General features: G+C 26.9%; 1 protein-coding gene across 2 annotated transcripts in view; it reads left to right on the top strand.

The window, feature by feature from the left end:
- Positions 1-14,126: 14,126 nt before the first annotated feature.
- The window catches only part of LOC101498285 (uncharacterized), a 15,812-nt gene continuing 13,217 nt past the window's right edge, over positions 14,127-16,721 (top strand). Inside the window, exons 1-2 of one of the 2 annotated variants that reach the window (XM_004501030.4) lie at positions 14,127-15,707; positions 16,462-16,577. In XM_004501030.4, the coding sequence (XP_004501087.1) occupies positions 14,866-15,707; positions 16,462-16,577 (958 nt within the window). In that variant the 5' untranslated portion in view covers positions 14,127-14,865. Of the gene's footprint in view, positions 15,708-16,456; positions 16,578-16,721 lie in introns of both variants that reach the window. The other variant, XM_073368338.1, reaches the window with a different exon arrangement.

Raw genomic sequence — 16,721 nt, 5'->3', positions numbered from 1 at the left:
TGATTGAAAGTGAAAAGAAAATAAATTAATTAATTAAAAAAAATGTACATTTAATAAAATGATAAGACTTTTTTTTACTGAAAGATATCTGAAAAATAATTCGTACAGTTCAAAAAAATACTAAATAATTAAATGAACAAAAACATATGCAATGTAACTAATGAAGAGGAAGACTTAAAATAAAAGTACAATAATCAGTTTTTCCAAATTTCTAATCCGGAGGAGATATACTTTTGTACATGCATAACTTTATTGTTGTTTCCTTCAACTTTTCTCTACAACCAATCTTTTTTTTTTTTTTGTCTTAGTGTTGCCTCAACCAAACAATGTGTCCATGTCTCTATGCGGAGTAAAGCTTGATTTAAATTATTTTCTTCATATAATTGATTTTTTTTTCTTTACTATGACGGTGAAAAAAATTTATATTTTCAACACGTTACTATTATAGGTATGATTTTTGATATAATTACGATAAAATATAAAAAAACTAATAATTCTGACACTATAAAAAATATTTACAGATATACAAATTAAATCTTTATTTTTTAAAGAATTTTCTTCATTTAATTATTAACTACAATATGTTATGTGGTATTTTTTTTTCTTTCTTAGTTACATATTTATATAAATATTTATGTGAAATCTAATATTGCACTCAAATAAACTTTATTAAAAAGCAAATTGATCAAAAGTTTGAACAAAATAACATTGAAGAGAAATACATTATAACTGTTGGATGTGTCGAATGAAACGATAATTCACCTTATTTTAAAGTTTGTTAACCCTCTCTAGACTCATTTTATAATTAAAAATAAATATTCTCGTATTTATTAAAAACAATTGTTTTTTTTTTTAAGATTAAATAGAAAATTAAGAAAAGTAATTAAGAATATTTAATTGGCTTGATTTCATATATAAATTTATTAACTTATGCCTAATTATAATTATATTTTTTTTTTATATTTCCAAGTGATTTTATATCAATTTTTTATTTTATGTAAAATATATCTAAATGTAAATATTTTTTCTAATTACTTTATATAATTATAAAAAGTCTCTTAATATACTAGAAATGTCTAAAAAAATATAAATTATGAGACAAAAGTGAACACATTGATCATATGAAAAATATTAGTTATAAATTGAGAAATCATGAGACAAAGTAGGGAACATATTGCTAACATGAATGATTGGAGTTGTAGTATACACACTATTTTATTCTTCAACTAAAAGATGAAAATTTTTACATGAGTTATTGATGTTGTTATAGAACTGTTAAAATGCCTTATTTTATTTTTTGAAAAATATAGAGAAAATAAATTTGATAATACTATTAATTCTACTAATGAAATTTTCTATAGTTATTGAATAAAATATTAATAATTTGTTTATTTATTAATTTTTTAAAATGTAATGTCTAATAATTTCGCTTTAAGCCTCGTAGTGTGTTGGACCAGCCCGCATATGCGTTAGAATTTTAATATTGCATAAGTTTAATTCAAAGAGAAAAACTTAATAGTAAAAATTGTTTAGATATAAAGTGATATAACATACTTTTTGTTTGGAAAAGTTGGGTAACACTTTATTTGCTTTCTGTTTGGTGCTAATGGTCTTTTATTTCTTTTATAAAAGTTCAACGTGATGTATACACTCGTGGCTGACGTTTGTGATTAGGTAATATAGGATTAGGCAAATAATAATGTAGTGGTAGTGATATATGTAGTTCTGGTCTACTGAGGAAGGTTTGCCTGAAAAATTATTATGTCTTTTGAGAGGAAAAAAGTTAATATGTTAACACGTTATTAATTTATAGTATATGTGTATATAATAGGTTAGATATTATTTGTGGTCACTTAACTTAATTTCAGTTAATATTTTAGTCTTTTATCTTTATTTTTTGGTTTAGTTATTTATTTCAATTTTAAGTGACAATTTAATCTTTTATGTTTTAAAATGTCGACAATGTTATTCTTTTTTTTACAAAAATTTAATCAAAATTCATAAAATTAATTATATTCTTTAATATAAAATAAATTTCATCGAATTCGTAACTCAAATCTTCAAATAAACTCACATTTATCATTCTTTATTTGATATTGTTAGAGGTGAAAATATTAGTTTATTTAAATATTTTAGTTATGAATTTGATGAAATTGCATTATATTGAGGTTGATAATTAATTTTATGGGTTTTGTTTGAATTTTTTAATGATTTTTTTTGAATTTTTACAAAAAATAAAGATAAACATTGTTGACATTTTAAAACATAAAAGATCAAATTGTCACTTAAAATTAAAATAAATGACCAAATCAAAAAAAAATAAATAAATAAATGACTAAAATATTAACTGAAATTAAATCAATAGATCACAGATGATATTTAGCCTATATAATAATATCTACTACTATCTCTCAAAAAAGTATCAATAATCCAATATTAAATTATTTATTTATTAAATATGGATTTTTTTTCTCTCTCTAATATGGTTAAAATATGTTTTAGTGATCCATTAAAAATAAAGAGAGAGATTGTAGTGTTTAATTTGATTTTATTGTTAATCAATTAAGATAGAGTAACACAGGTATATTCATGAAGAGAGAGAATATAAATATGTATAAATGTGTATAGCGTATACGTATACAGTAGTTGTGTTTGTATTTGTGTTTAAAATTGTGTTTAAATAACATTTCTCAAAAATAAATGGGTTAACTATCCTGAGATGATTCAAAAATAAATTTCAATATATTTCATATTTTTAAAGAAAAAAATTAATGTACAGACATAATTGTCAATTTGTAACTTTACATTGTTATCAATAATTGATATTCAATTATCAATAACAATAATCAAAGTCCACATTTATATCAAATTTCACATTGTTATCTATAATTCACATTTATCAATATTTGAAAAGTCTACATTTATATATAATTGACACACATAATTCAAAAATATCAAATTCAAACTCGGAATATAATATCTAATTTAACAATTTCGACATTAGTTGAACTAAACATTACAAAATAACAATAATAATAATAATTATTATTATTACTAAAAAATTATTTTTTCACCTCCGAATATTTTTAAAACCTCTATTCCAATTGATTAATTCAAAAATATATTTTATTTGTCTAAATTAATCGATTTAATATGTGTATTTTTATATATGTGAGAATATTTGAGTGAGTGAGAAAAAAAATCGTTTCTTACTAACATCGTACCATTTTACATGGAATCTCGTACATTAGGCTTGGCCCAGTTTCGACACATGGTTGATCCCTAAAGAATGAAGATAGGTGCACGCTTTGGTCCTTAAAAACTACATTTACAAACAATTTGGAAATTTTAACCCGTACATATTATACATCTGTACATACCATTAGTTTGCACTTCCAATTTTGTCCTTCCCTAAGCAAACATCTATGTTCATAATCTATAAAAAAAATTGGAGGTTCTGGTTTTTCATAACATATATTTTTCAAAAAAAATAATTAAAATTTTCAAAATATTGATCAGTTTCGACAAATTTATAACAAATTTTTTAAATAAATGTGTTCCACAAAAACTGAATCATTAAACTTTTCAAATAAATAAAGACATGTTTTTTTTCCGTGTTAGAAAATTATAGACGGAGTAAAATGTGAAAAATAAAAAAGGTTAAATTGATAATTTTTTTTAGGGACCGTGGGAGTAGAGATATAATTATTCGAGTAGTCAGTTAAAATTGTCAAGCATTTTCCTTTGTCGAGTTCAGCCGGTATTTTCATCAAATAGTGCAAAATAATAAGATGTATAAGAGCCTTAATTGTGAATTTAACATAAATTCATTAAATAGAATCAATTATATCATCTTGAAGCAATTGATTTACTTTTTTTACTGTGCACAATAATGGTAAACTAAATATAAATTTATTAAATAGGTTCCACAACTTTAATTTATATATTAATATTTAATTTTATTACAACTTAAAATATTAATTTAAATATTTCAATTAATATTATTTTAATTTAAAATAAAATTGAACTTAAATTTTTATAACAATAATAAATAAATAAAAACAATTATAAAATTATTATTATTAATAAGTTAAAAAGAAGCTAACAGTCGTAAAATAATAAAAAAAAGATAATAGTTATAAATTTATTATTAATAATAAATTAATAAAAAAATGTATAAATTTATTATTATTAAATTATGAAATAACCGTTGTTTTCTGACGTACAACTTTACACAACTCTAATAGTAAACTCGCAAAAAACTCAATTCTACGTGATTCCACGGTAGCGGACAAACGTTGGCTACCGTTGAAGAGGCTCTAAGTAGAGAGATAACCTAGAGGAAGAGTATAATATGGCCATCTGGGCTCTAACATCGTAGCTGATCTGGGTTTTATTTTTTCTCTTAAGGCTTTTATTTTTTGTTTATTCAATAAAACAAAATTAATTTGTATAGACGTTTTTTACTCTGTCAGTTAATTTCAGTTATTAAATCATTAAAAACTATTAACTTCTATAATAATTATATCAATCGTCACAACTATAAATGATGATTATGATATATTGATAATATAAATTTTTTAACTATTGATACATAGTAATTAAACTATAAATAAAAAGTATTTTTAATGTAATTGAAGAACAATTTATTCATAGGTTGTCCAAAGATAAAAATAAGTTACGTCCAACCTTCACTTGTTTAGATGTTCACTTGTTTAGATGTTTAGATGAATTAATGTTATGTTTAACACATTTTATAGTAGTATTTAATTAAAGGGAAAAACTAATGTGCATTTTTTTTAAAGTGTTTTTTTTCGCTCTGTTATTAACATAAAATACACATTTTTTTATAATAAATTTAAAAAAAATTATAAATGTGATAAAATAATTGTTGGTTAAGTTAAGAAGCATTAGAAAATTACTTTAGAAAATACACATAAGTTTTGTCTTTAATTAGATTGTATGAATAGTTGGTATCTATTTATAACAATTTATAAGGAAACATGAAGAATAAAATGTTAGATAATAAAAACTTGATAGAATAATGTTACTAAGCATTTTAAAGATAAATTCAACATGTTTCATTAAATCATTAAATAGACTCTGTCACATAATTTTAAAATAACTCATTCATTTTATACAGTTTAACTCTTAAAGAATCATATTAAATCCCACAATTTTAATTTATACATTAATATTTAATTTATATTTAATTTTATTATACATTAAAATATTAATTTAAATATTTCAATTATTATTATTATACATTATTTTAATTTAAATTTAAAATAAAATTGAACTTAAATTTTTATAACAATAATAAAAATTAAATATTAAATACATACATAAATACAATCAAGGTTGTTGAAGATTATATTGATTTGGATCCATAAAATTGTGAAAGAAAAAGTAAGAGTTACATGTATAAATTAAAAAAAAAAAACTAACGATCATATATCAATAAAAAAAGTTATAAAATTATTATTATTAATAAACTAAAAAGAAGTTAACAATCATAAATTAATATTAAAATAATAATAAATTTTAATAAAAAAGATAACGGTTATAAATTTATTATTATTAGAATATGAAAATATTGTTCCTTCATGAGTTAAATAACCGTGATGACTACCGTTGGAGATTCTCTTAAAAGCATCTATAACGGTGAATTCAACACAAATTCATTCAATAAGGTTAATATGTCACGTCATCTTAAAGCAACTCATTAATTTTTTTACTTCAATGCTTAATTCAACTTGCGTTATTAAATAGGGTTCACTAACGACGATAAATTTATTAATATTAATAAATTAATAAAAAAAGGTAACGATTATAATTTTATTACATGTTGATATAATTCTAAAAGTGAACTCGCCAAAAACTGAATCTTATTTGACTACATACTGACGGAATAACTTATTTTACCATCGTTGAAAATGCTCAGATAATTTAATACATTATTTTTATTAGTTAAAATATACGTATATCTCGCTAAATTTATATAAGACTCGTATTTTAATAAAATTTATACAAATTTTAACCAAAAAATATATTAAAAATGTGTTAAATAGATCATTCCTACCAATTCTCAATATATAATCTAAATCTATTAAATGATTTTTTTATTTTATATAAATTAAAAGGGAAATATAAATAATAATAATTTTATCCAATTAATTTTATTAAATAATATATATTTTTTATGATCATAAATACAAAGTGAATAATATATACGATACTATAAGATAATTTTTGTTAAAAAAATCATAGGATAATTTTAATATTTACTAAAAAAAATATAAGACAATTTATTTTATGAATGTGAAACTCATAACAAATGAACACTGCAAGTCTGCAATGAGATAGAAAAATTAAATAATGTTCTACCAAGACGACAAATAAAATAATGTTACATTCAAACGATTAAATCACATACAAATATACAGGAAAAACTAAATTTATATGAAAGTCACTTGTGTGGATAAAATGCGAGAAAACGACTTAGAGATTAGTAATTTCGTATTAAAGAATAGTCTTGAAATATCTCTCTTTAACCGATGAGGAATGAGAGATAACTAATTTTTTTTAAGGAGTTTGGACTACCATAACTAGTCATTTATATTATTGTAAAAAGAATCACTAATCACGATAATTAACATTTTTTGATGTGAATCGAATATTATCTCTCGAACTGAGTAGGATCACAATGGACGGTAAAGCTATCTCTTAAGAGATTTAACAAGTTGATTTGGTTCAAATTTGATGAAAAAATCATGAGTTTGTAACTCAATTCAACTCAAATAAAATTGATCAGTATGAATATCAAATTTAATAAAAAATAACCCAACCTAACTCTTCGATATTTTTAGAGATTTAAATAGATTTCGAGTATTATTTAATTAGTATAGTATCAAAAAAGTTCGATTCTACATAATATTTGAGTGGTAGAAAATATTTATTATATAATAAATATAATACATTATATAATAATTCTTACAAAATAGAATTCTTTCATATAGAATACTATATTATTGCGCCACCCCAAGAAGTATTCCTTATTTCCTTTACTTTTCTTTCAACTTGAAAGAAAAAGTATGGACAAATATTATCCAGAAAAAATGTTTTGAATCAATTAATTAAGTTAATTTTTCAAAAACATCCTAAAAAAATGAAATGGTGTTTTTTTGAAACATACCAAAAAGTTATATATTGAGTCATTTACAAAAAGATTTTGATTATGAAGAACTCAACGGGACCCCCTTGAATTAGTCAATGAAAGAGTGGATCCGTGTTGTGTTCTTATGCTTTAATTTCGAAAATTAAATTCATCTGATTACTACAGGGATGATCCCAACCTGAAATATGAACCATAAACAAAAATACCAATTAAACCGATCACAACAATACCAACTACATTACTTATTATCCAAAGAGGAATCCTTCCAATAGTATTGACCATTTATCCCACTTTCCTCCACATTTGATCAAGTAGTTGGTCATAGCTAAATACCTAATCAATCATAGATAATTATGAAATGATATAATTCCGAATGGGATAAGAGAATTCCTAATATATATATTATTGCCTTTTCTTCTATTAATTGAAGAAATAAATTGAAAATAAAAGTACAAAAATGAGTAATAACCCCTTTACAGTGAAAACAATCGAAACGAAGTTGTTAATAATAAATTACCAAGAAAAATAGGTAAAAGAAATTTCCATCCAAGATTTAATAGTGGATCTATTGTAATAAAGAGATCAATTGTAGTTCCAAAAACTCCATATGTTTGATTTATTTAAAAAAATTCATAAACGAATATGTATGGAATAGAGATATTTGAACCGCCCAAATAAAAAACCGTTGCAAAATAATTAAAAAATTAATAGGTTTAAATAGGAATCAACGTAAAATAAATCAAATATAATACCCAAATATTCAGTTTGATAACCCGCTACTAATTCTTCTTGTGCTTATGGTAAATCAAAAGGTAATCTTTTCCATTATGTTAGGGAAGAAATTAGAAAAACGATGAAACCCATAAGTTGACGCCACAAATCTATCCCCAAAAATCATATTTTGATTGTGCATCAACTATATCAATTGTACTTAAACTGTTAGATAATCCTAGTCGTTAATATCATTATTGTTCTCATCTTTATTAGAGAACCATACATGAGATTTTCACCTCATACAGTTGATGGAAAGCCTTAAATTAATATAATAGGTACTTATGAATTTATCTCATTACTTTAAAATCAAAATTTGAATTTGTTGAGTAATAACTGAATTGCTCAATATACACCTCTACTTTTTAGAGAATTTGAGTCTAATTTATTTAAATAAATAAATTTTAAAAACTTGAATTTAACATGTTATTTAAACGGATTAAGTTGAACGACACTTTTAAACCAACCATAAATCCATTTTTAGCCGCATTATTCTCACTCCTACCTTCAACAATTCAATTTTGGCTATCCACTGGATATTACTTACACATATATCTATTGTTGATTTACTTCCAAAAATTGAAATTTTTTAATTTACATTCTACTTTATGAAATGATGGGGGTTAGCTTTTTTTTAACAATGGAAGTTAGTTTTTTTATACCTTCATTTTTTCAATTTTGTGTATTTATTTTTATTTTTTATGGTGTATAAAAAAAAAGAGATTTTCTCCTTGCATGCTCTTATATATCACTAGATCCATATTACATAAATTAGTTGTTCAAGTTCGAAGTTATATAAATCTTTCAAACAAAATTATTGTGAGAAAAAAAAATTCACCAAAAATATCAACCCAAACGAAATAATAGAAAAAATATTTTACAACCTTCCAAAATTGTTTTAATTTGTCAAAAATAAATCGATGAAGATATACCTATTTTGAAATGATTTATCATTTGCTGACATTTTTCGTACGCATACTCATTTCGGAAAGAGATTTGTCTTTCATCTTTTTGTATCATACTCCATAAAAGACACAAGCCAGAAGAGGTAGTGTCTCCCAGATTCGACCAGTAAGTTTCATCGCCAACACTATCTATCGGACGTGCTCGAAGATAAAGATCCGTTTTATGCCTTTATAAAAAATAAATTTTTTATTTTATTAAAAATCTTTAAAAAAAATTATTTAATAAGAGACATCATATTTTAATATTTTAAAAATTAAAATATACAATTTTTTAAATTTAATATTATTTCAATAATATTAAAAAAATATTACATATATCAATTATATTAATTTAGTTATATTATTTTAAATTTTTATTTTATATCTTATATTAAAATTAACTTTAAGCATCTAATTGGACACTACTCTGGCATATCCAAGTTAGTACGCGTGTACTGTCTTGCAACGACCATGTATCCACAAAAAATTTAATCATGTTTAAGGTCGACATATATTTGTCATTTTTAGAACATGGCTTTGCTCGCTACTTGACAATTGAATAACTTGGCTTTGCTCGCTACTTGACAATTGAATAACTTGGCTTTGTTGTCTATCATCGTCACGACACAAGCTATAAAAGCTACTGAATTGTTTTTATGCAGAGTCTGTTATAAAAAAAATAAAATTATCCTTTTATATCAAATTACGAAAAATATTAATTGATTTTTTATTTACAAAAATACCATAATTAAAATTAAAGTATCAATTACTTTTTTTATTAATAATTGAATAATAAATTTAGAAAGATGATATATTATTAAAAAAATTAATTTCAAAATTATTATTTTAATAAATTTTTCATATAGAGACAAATATAATATTAATTATCACTCGTCGTTCGAGAATGATCTCGCAATGATCTAGTTGTCCATAGAGACACCTCATCAGAGGGCTCTATACAAAGGTTATGTACTTCAAGTCCAAAATACACAATTCATTTAAGTAACAATGTCAATTATAAGGAAAAATAGTTTGAATTGTAATTGTTCTTTTTTAAAAATTCTTGTTAAAACTCAAAATATTTAACTCAATATTGATATTGGTTATAAACGAATAACGTTTTTTATTAGTGAAAACACATAATTTTAAGTCATCTATATAAAATATGATTAGAAGATAAAAAATAAATAGAGATAAATGAAGATATAACACACATAGATATATCTTGATTCACCCAATACGAGTTACGTTCAGTCTTCACAATTGTGATATTTTCTACTAAGTGCTGAAAGCAAGACCGTTATTGGTTTTCACACAAATTTTACAGATCAATCTTGATCTGTTATAAAGTACTACATTCCTACATATAAAGGATTTCCACAAGTTATCTTTCAATATTTTAGGAAGGATTTTTACACATTACCTTTTAAACATAAAAAGATTTTTACAAATTACTCAAACTATTTCAACAATATAGTATTGAGTTACAAAATCACGATTTTAAGAGATTGGTAGAATATGAGTATGCTCAACTCGTGTTTGAAAATATATTTTAATATTTAGAACTCAGTAAAGCTGATTCTTATATAAAGTTAAGAACATAACTGAAACTTTGAAGTGATTGAAAAGCTCAAGAGAATTTGAATATGCTTGTATGATTGATGTATTTATTTGCACTTGAAGTTCTTATTTGTCTTCATCTTGAGACTTATTTTATAGACTTCAAGAAGGCTAATGACAACTCATTTGACTGTTGAGAATGGTCCAGCTGTCATGTGTCAGTAAGTGGATAAGATCAACCATAAAACAAGAATGTTCTTGTAAATCAATAACGATCTTTGTTTCTGCTTTGAGGTGTGTTGAGTTTTCATCTTCGCTTGACAGCTGTCTAAAGTGATCCATGCTTTGTACCACGTGTGTAGACTGCTTAAAAATACAACTGAGGTGTCATGTACAATATGTCAACTTTGTACTTGAAGGTTGCTCAACTTAGAGAATGATCTCGCTTTATGAATTATGAAGCACAACTTTTGTCTTTGACCTACAGAGTGATTCCTATACTAAAATGATCTTCGTATGTTTTTGGATATATTTTGTAACATATTGTAATTAATCGAACTAATCATTTCTTTAAGAATCTAATAATTGTTGTTGTTTTGAAACTATGGATAACGTTGTTCGTTTTTCAGGATTATGTTAATAACGTTTTTCGTTTATCTGAATGGGTTTGCTTCATTTTAATATGATATGTTTTGAAATGTTTGATTCATATATTTGTTCAATACACTCAAACACACATGTTAAATACCAAGACACTTAAAATTATAATTAAAAGTCTTAATTAATATTTGTTTAATTATCATCAAAACATTAATCTAGGATTTTATCTCAACATTCATTATAATCTAAGAACTACCTCTTACTCCTTCCAACTCTCATTGACTTAGACGTTGTAGTGTTTGGAGATACACTCTATTAGGAGTTGCTCAGTTGTACTTCATTGTATTTCTCCAACATCAAACATTTTCGGTCATCATTGAAGTTGCGTTTCAGATTAATTAATATTATTATATAATATTGTCCTTAATTATTATAACAAGTAAAAATCAAATTACACCTAAATAGTTACATTGATAATTATACTTATTTATTTCACAGGAAAAAAAGAATTACACTCATTTTTTAGTAAAAAAAAATGACACTAATTCAATAACATCTTGTCGATTAAATAATTTTAAAAATCAATATTTAGATTGAATTATCATTTTGACATTAATCCATCATTATTTCTCATGTAATCTTGATGCGTTCAAAATAATGCCAACAATGTAATCATATATAATGTTAATCTTAACGCATCCATATTATCTATATGGCAATAGTTTTAATTCTAAAAGCCGAGTTTGAAAAATATTTATTTGACACGATATTATTAAATGAGTGTAACTCTTCGGGTGTAATTTGTTTTATCATCTATCCTAATTGCACTTTTTCATTTTCACATATTTGAGGAACATAACCAATATAATTAATGTGTTCATTTTATGCATGAACCACTATAAATTATCCTTTGACTAATGTTTTAAATTAAACAATAATAAGTCCCAGAAAGGTAGTTAGATTGATCAATTAAGAGACGTCGAAGGAGTTTCAAGCAAAAAGTTCAAGTCAATCCCAAAAACTAACATAATCTTAAGTAAAACATAATAATATTTGCCTATAAATAAAAAATTAAACAATAATAGTATAAATTGACACTAAGTCATATAATGTGTTTTGAATAAAACTATAGTCTCTCTCTATTTGGATATTAATCTTGTTTAAAATTTAGACATCGTCTTTCTATACTAGACGAGTTGTCCTCAAGTTATCATAATTACCTATAAAGGAAACTTATATATAGTGCATCAACCTTATCAAAAAACAAGGCGAGGGAGATAAACAAATACCATAATATAAATGGAAAAGTAAATGGGAAATTTTTTGATAACAAATCTACTCAAATCTAATTGTCCGATAACAATAGTGTCTCGATTCTGATGATTAGGCCTAACACTATTGTGATATGAACCCACAAGAGTGTTAGAAATTTTTTGTAATCATCTTAAAATGTTACATAAACTAATAAGGTGTAATTGCTTTATGACACAATTAGTTCCAATTTAAGAACATGCTTGATAAATGTCTCGTTCAAATGACAACTTTGATTGGGCCTTCAAGAACAACTATAATTAATTTGACAAACAAATCACTAATTGCGTTCCTTTGAGAATGATAAAAGATAACTTGAAATCCATCCACCTCAAGAGCCTTTAAAGCACAAATACTTTGCAAGGCATAACTTATCTCTTTTGTAGCAATCATCCTATCCAACATCTCAATCTCATATTGTGCAAGGATAGGAAAACTCTTAGAAAAAACCTCATGAACCTTCCATAAAAAAACAACCCATTGCTTGTTTTTATCTTGTGACATATCAAAATAAAATTTCTTACTTCTAAATAGCAATAACCCCGTGAAATAACCTCGTATTTATTGTTTCACGAGCCAACCACTTTTGGTTCTAAAATTGTTCCAAGTTGGGGCAAGGCCTACTTCGTCAAAGACCCAAGCCCAAAGTCGATGTATGATTTCATACGTGATCCATTACTGTCTCAAACAGCTTGTGCCAATCTCAACGAGCAAGAGGGAACAAAGACAAGAAACACATAGCCCTGTCCTCGAAGCCGTTACATTTATCGCGCTCCAATAGTCATGTATTCAAATTATTTCGATCCTTAAACTCCTACCCGTATATATACATTGTTCCAACAACGTAAGTGGTACACACAATCTATTCCATAATTTCGACACATTATTGTCTGACACAAATTTAAGCACCAATGTGTTTGTTTGCACCATCATTCCATGAGGAAGAAGAGCATTCAACGACAAAAACATTACGCAACCTTCGACCGACATCCATTCTCAATCTAGTTCTGATTAGAAACTAAAACATTTCATCCTAGTACAAATTATTCTAACACAAAATCAATGGTAAAGTATGGTATAACTAACATTTAATTTTAAAAAAAATTAGAATTAAAATTAGTTATTTAAAGTTTAGCTTATTTAATATGAATTAAATGAACTTTATACTAAAATCGAAACATTTGCCCATTTAAAATTAATTGTTACTTTTAGAAATTTTACTTATTTGGAAGACACACTTACTTTAATTTACATGATAATTTTTGAAAATTAATATTTCTATCTAAAAATAATCTTCTTATTTTCAAACGAGAAAAAGAACCATAAAATTACTGTGTAACATCTACTTACAATTTTACCCATCATTTATTAGTATTTTAGCATGGTATTTCTTTCCTATATTAATTTCTAAAATTTATAGTTTGAAACTAAAATTTATAATTTTTAAAATAAGTATTTTTACTTTAAAATAATTTATAAATTAAATAAAAAGTAAGTTATATTTTTTTTATTTTTTTAAAATTTATTTGACTGAAGATAGTACATATTTGAGTTGTGTTAACTCTAAATTAGTTTAAAAATAATATTTGATTTCTTTTTATAATGAAATATTATTTTATTTAAATAGCCACATCACTCATTTAATATTGTTTTTAATTTAATTTTATAAAATAAAAAATGTGTTAAAGGTAATCTGAATTGTTTGTCTCCAAACATACTTGAATGAATATTAATATATTCAATATTTACCTGCTGAAAAAAGCTCTCCTCACACTGACACCGCCTCCAAATTCTTCGCTCGTAAATCAAACACAACAGCAGTCGTCACCGCTGGCGGAACCTCATTCGTCATATAAGCTGACGGTACCTCATTCTACGCTTCTCGAGTTGTTCCGACACGCGCCTTTCCCTGACCGCCGGCAGAGCGTAAAGTCCACGCAACTATGTTAACTTACGCTTCATATCCTTACTCACTTCCACATTCCACATGCGTTTCGTAACTTTCGTTCGTTAATTGGAAGGGTGTGTCTCTGACGCTCCTTTAAAGCGGCGTGAGGTTCGTAATACAAGAAAATTATCGTCAACGGTGAGCTCCTCAGTAATTCCTATGTTCTGCCCAATAAAATTCACCCAAGTGAAAGAAATCAAAGATTAACTAAGAAAAATGTTGAAGCTCACGTGAACCTCTTCCGTATACGAGAAACCCCTTTTTCTTTTACCACAATAATTATTAATTAATAAATTAATAAATAAAGCTTGCTCTTGAACATCGTGGTTCTTCTTCCTAATTCAATTCGATCTTTCACTTAGTGCGTTTCTGAGAGATTTCTAGGGTTTTCAGTGAGATTGATTTTCCGTACGGACGGAGAGGTTAGGGTTTTTCATCCTCTGGCTTCTTCATGGTGACTGCGAGGTTAACTGCATTGGTTTCTGAATCAAATTTCACTCCTGAAATCCGAATCTCAGTTCTCTCAGTGTAATGACTTCTATTGCCGCCGGTGAATGGCTCGATTTCGTATCCGGCGTTTCCTTTTCTTTTCCGTCTTCGCACTCGCCGTTGTCGTATTCGCGAGACAGTGTGTTTCCGAAGAATCGAAGAGCAACGAGTTGGAGCATGAATTTTCTATAACTGATTTCGATTGGAACCTTTTTCATCAGGATTACTCGCCACCAGCTCCGCCTCCACCACCGCCTCATCCACCGTCGGTGTCGTGTGTGGACGATCTCGGTGGTGTTGGTTCTCTGGACACGACGTGCAATATAGCGAACGATGCGAACCTCACTCGTGACGTGTACATAGCAGGGAAGGGAAATTTTAACATCCTACCTGGTGTGAGGTTTCATTGTGAGATTCCTGGCTGCATGATAACCGTTAATGTTACTGGTAATTTTAGTTTAGGTAACAACTCGTCGATTCTCACCGGAACTTTTGAGTTGGAAGCAGATAATGCTAGTTTTGGGAATTTTTCGGCGGTGAACACGACAGCTATGGCGGGGCCACCACCGCCTCAGACGAGTGGAACTCCTCAAGGGGTTGATGGAGGTGGTGGAGGGCATGGCGGGAGGGGTGCTAGCTGTCTGGTTGATACGACGAAGCTCCCGGAGGATGTCTGGGGAGGGGATGCGTATTCGTGGGCTTCGCTGCAGAATCCATGTAGTTTTGGGAGTAGTGGTGCGTCGACAAGCAAGGAGAGGGACTATGGTGGGTTGGGTGGAGGGGTTCTGAGGATGATTGTTCATAAAGTTATTGAGATGAATGCAACTCTTTTGGCTGATGGTGGTGATGGAGGGACCAAAGGCGGAGGTGGCTCCGGAGGCAGCATCTACATCAAGGGTTATAGAATGTAATAGTTTTTTTGTTGTTGTTGTCTTATTTGGTTATAGTAAGCATATTATTGATTAATCTGAAGTTGTTAGTTATCTTTCCATTACAGTAGTTATTACTCTGGCTAGACAATAACTTGGTTTCAGTTTGGATATTCATTCATCTTGGATTCATCTTTTTCGCCGTGTTAGGTGTTTTTCACTCCATCCAACCTTTTTAGCTTGTTCTCTTTTCATACGTTTCATTTTAGTTTAACCACGATTTTAGTTGCAGTTTTTTTTTGAAGTTAAAACACACAATCAAGGTTTTCTGTTTACATTTTGAAAACCAGCTGGATTTTGTGTGGTTAAATAAGGGGCGTAAATTATACAAATTACTGCATCTCTTTTCTTTAAAATATTGTTTCTAAGCCTTTTTTTCTTCTTGTTACCAATGGTTTTTGCAGTTTCCTAATTGCATGTTCTACGATGTGGTTTTCTATATATGGCAGCAGCTCCTCATCATCATTGTTTCAATTTGAATAAAATTAGTACTAATTGCCGCCTATTATTGCGTAAAAGTCTGTTACTGAAGTCTAAAACCATATCATGGTTTGTGAATTATTCATTTCGAAGGACTTATTTTCTGTCTATATTTATAGGCATTGATTTATTTGGCCGATAATGGAATTTTTAAAATATACCTGTGCTTGATTGCAATTAAAGTGTAATGTACTTTTCGTGAATATAGACTTAATGATTTGCAACTGATCTGTCTTTTCTTTAAAAGAGCAGGATTGGTAGTGGGATGATAACTGCTTGTGGAGGTAATGGTTTTGCTGGTGGAGGCGGAGGCAGAATTTCAGTTGATGTTTTCAGTAGGCACGACGAGCCCAAAATTTATGTGCACGGTGAGGATTTTATGCTTTTGCACTAGTTAGCTGTATCTAAACATACACTGGCAGAAGGCCTTTCCTGCTAATTAAGTCCTCTTATATGCTAAGTTCCTAAGATATTCGGTGACACAGCGCTTTTTATACCAGGTGTGTGTTGGG

Source organism: Cicer arietinum, chromosome 5 (genome assembly GCF_000331145.2).
Source record: "Cicer arietinum cultivar CDC Frontier isolate Library 1 chromosome 5, Cicar.CDCFrontier_v2.0, whole genome shotgun sequence".
In the NCBI taxonomy this organism is placed as follows: Eukaryota; Viridiplantae; Streptophyta; class Magnoliopsida; order Fabales; family Fabaceae; genus Cicer; species Cicer arietinum.
This window is presented reverse-complemented; position numbering and strand designations above follow the sequence as displayed.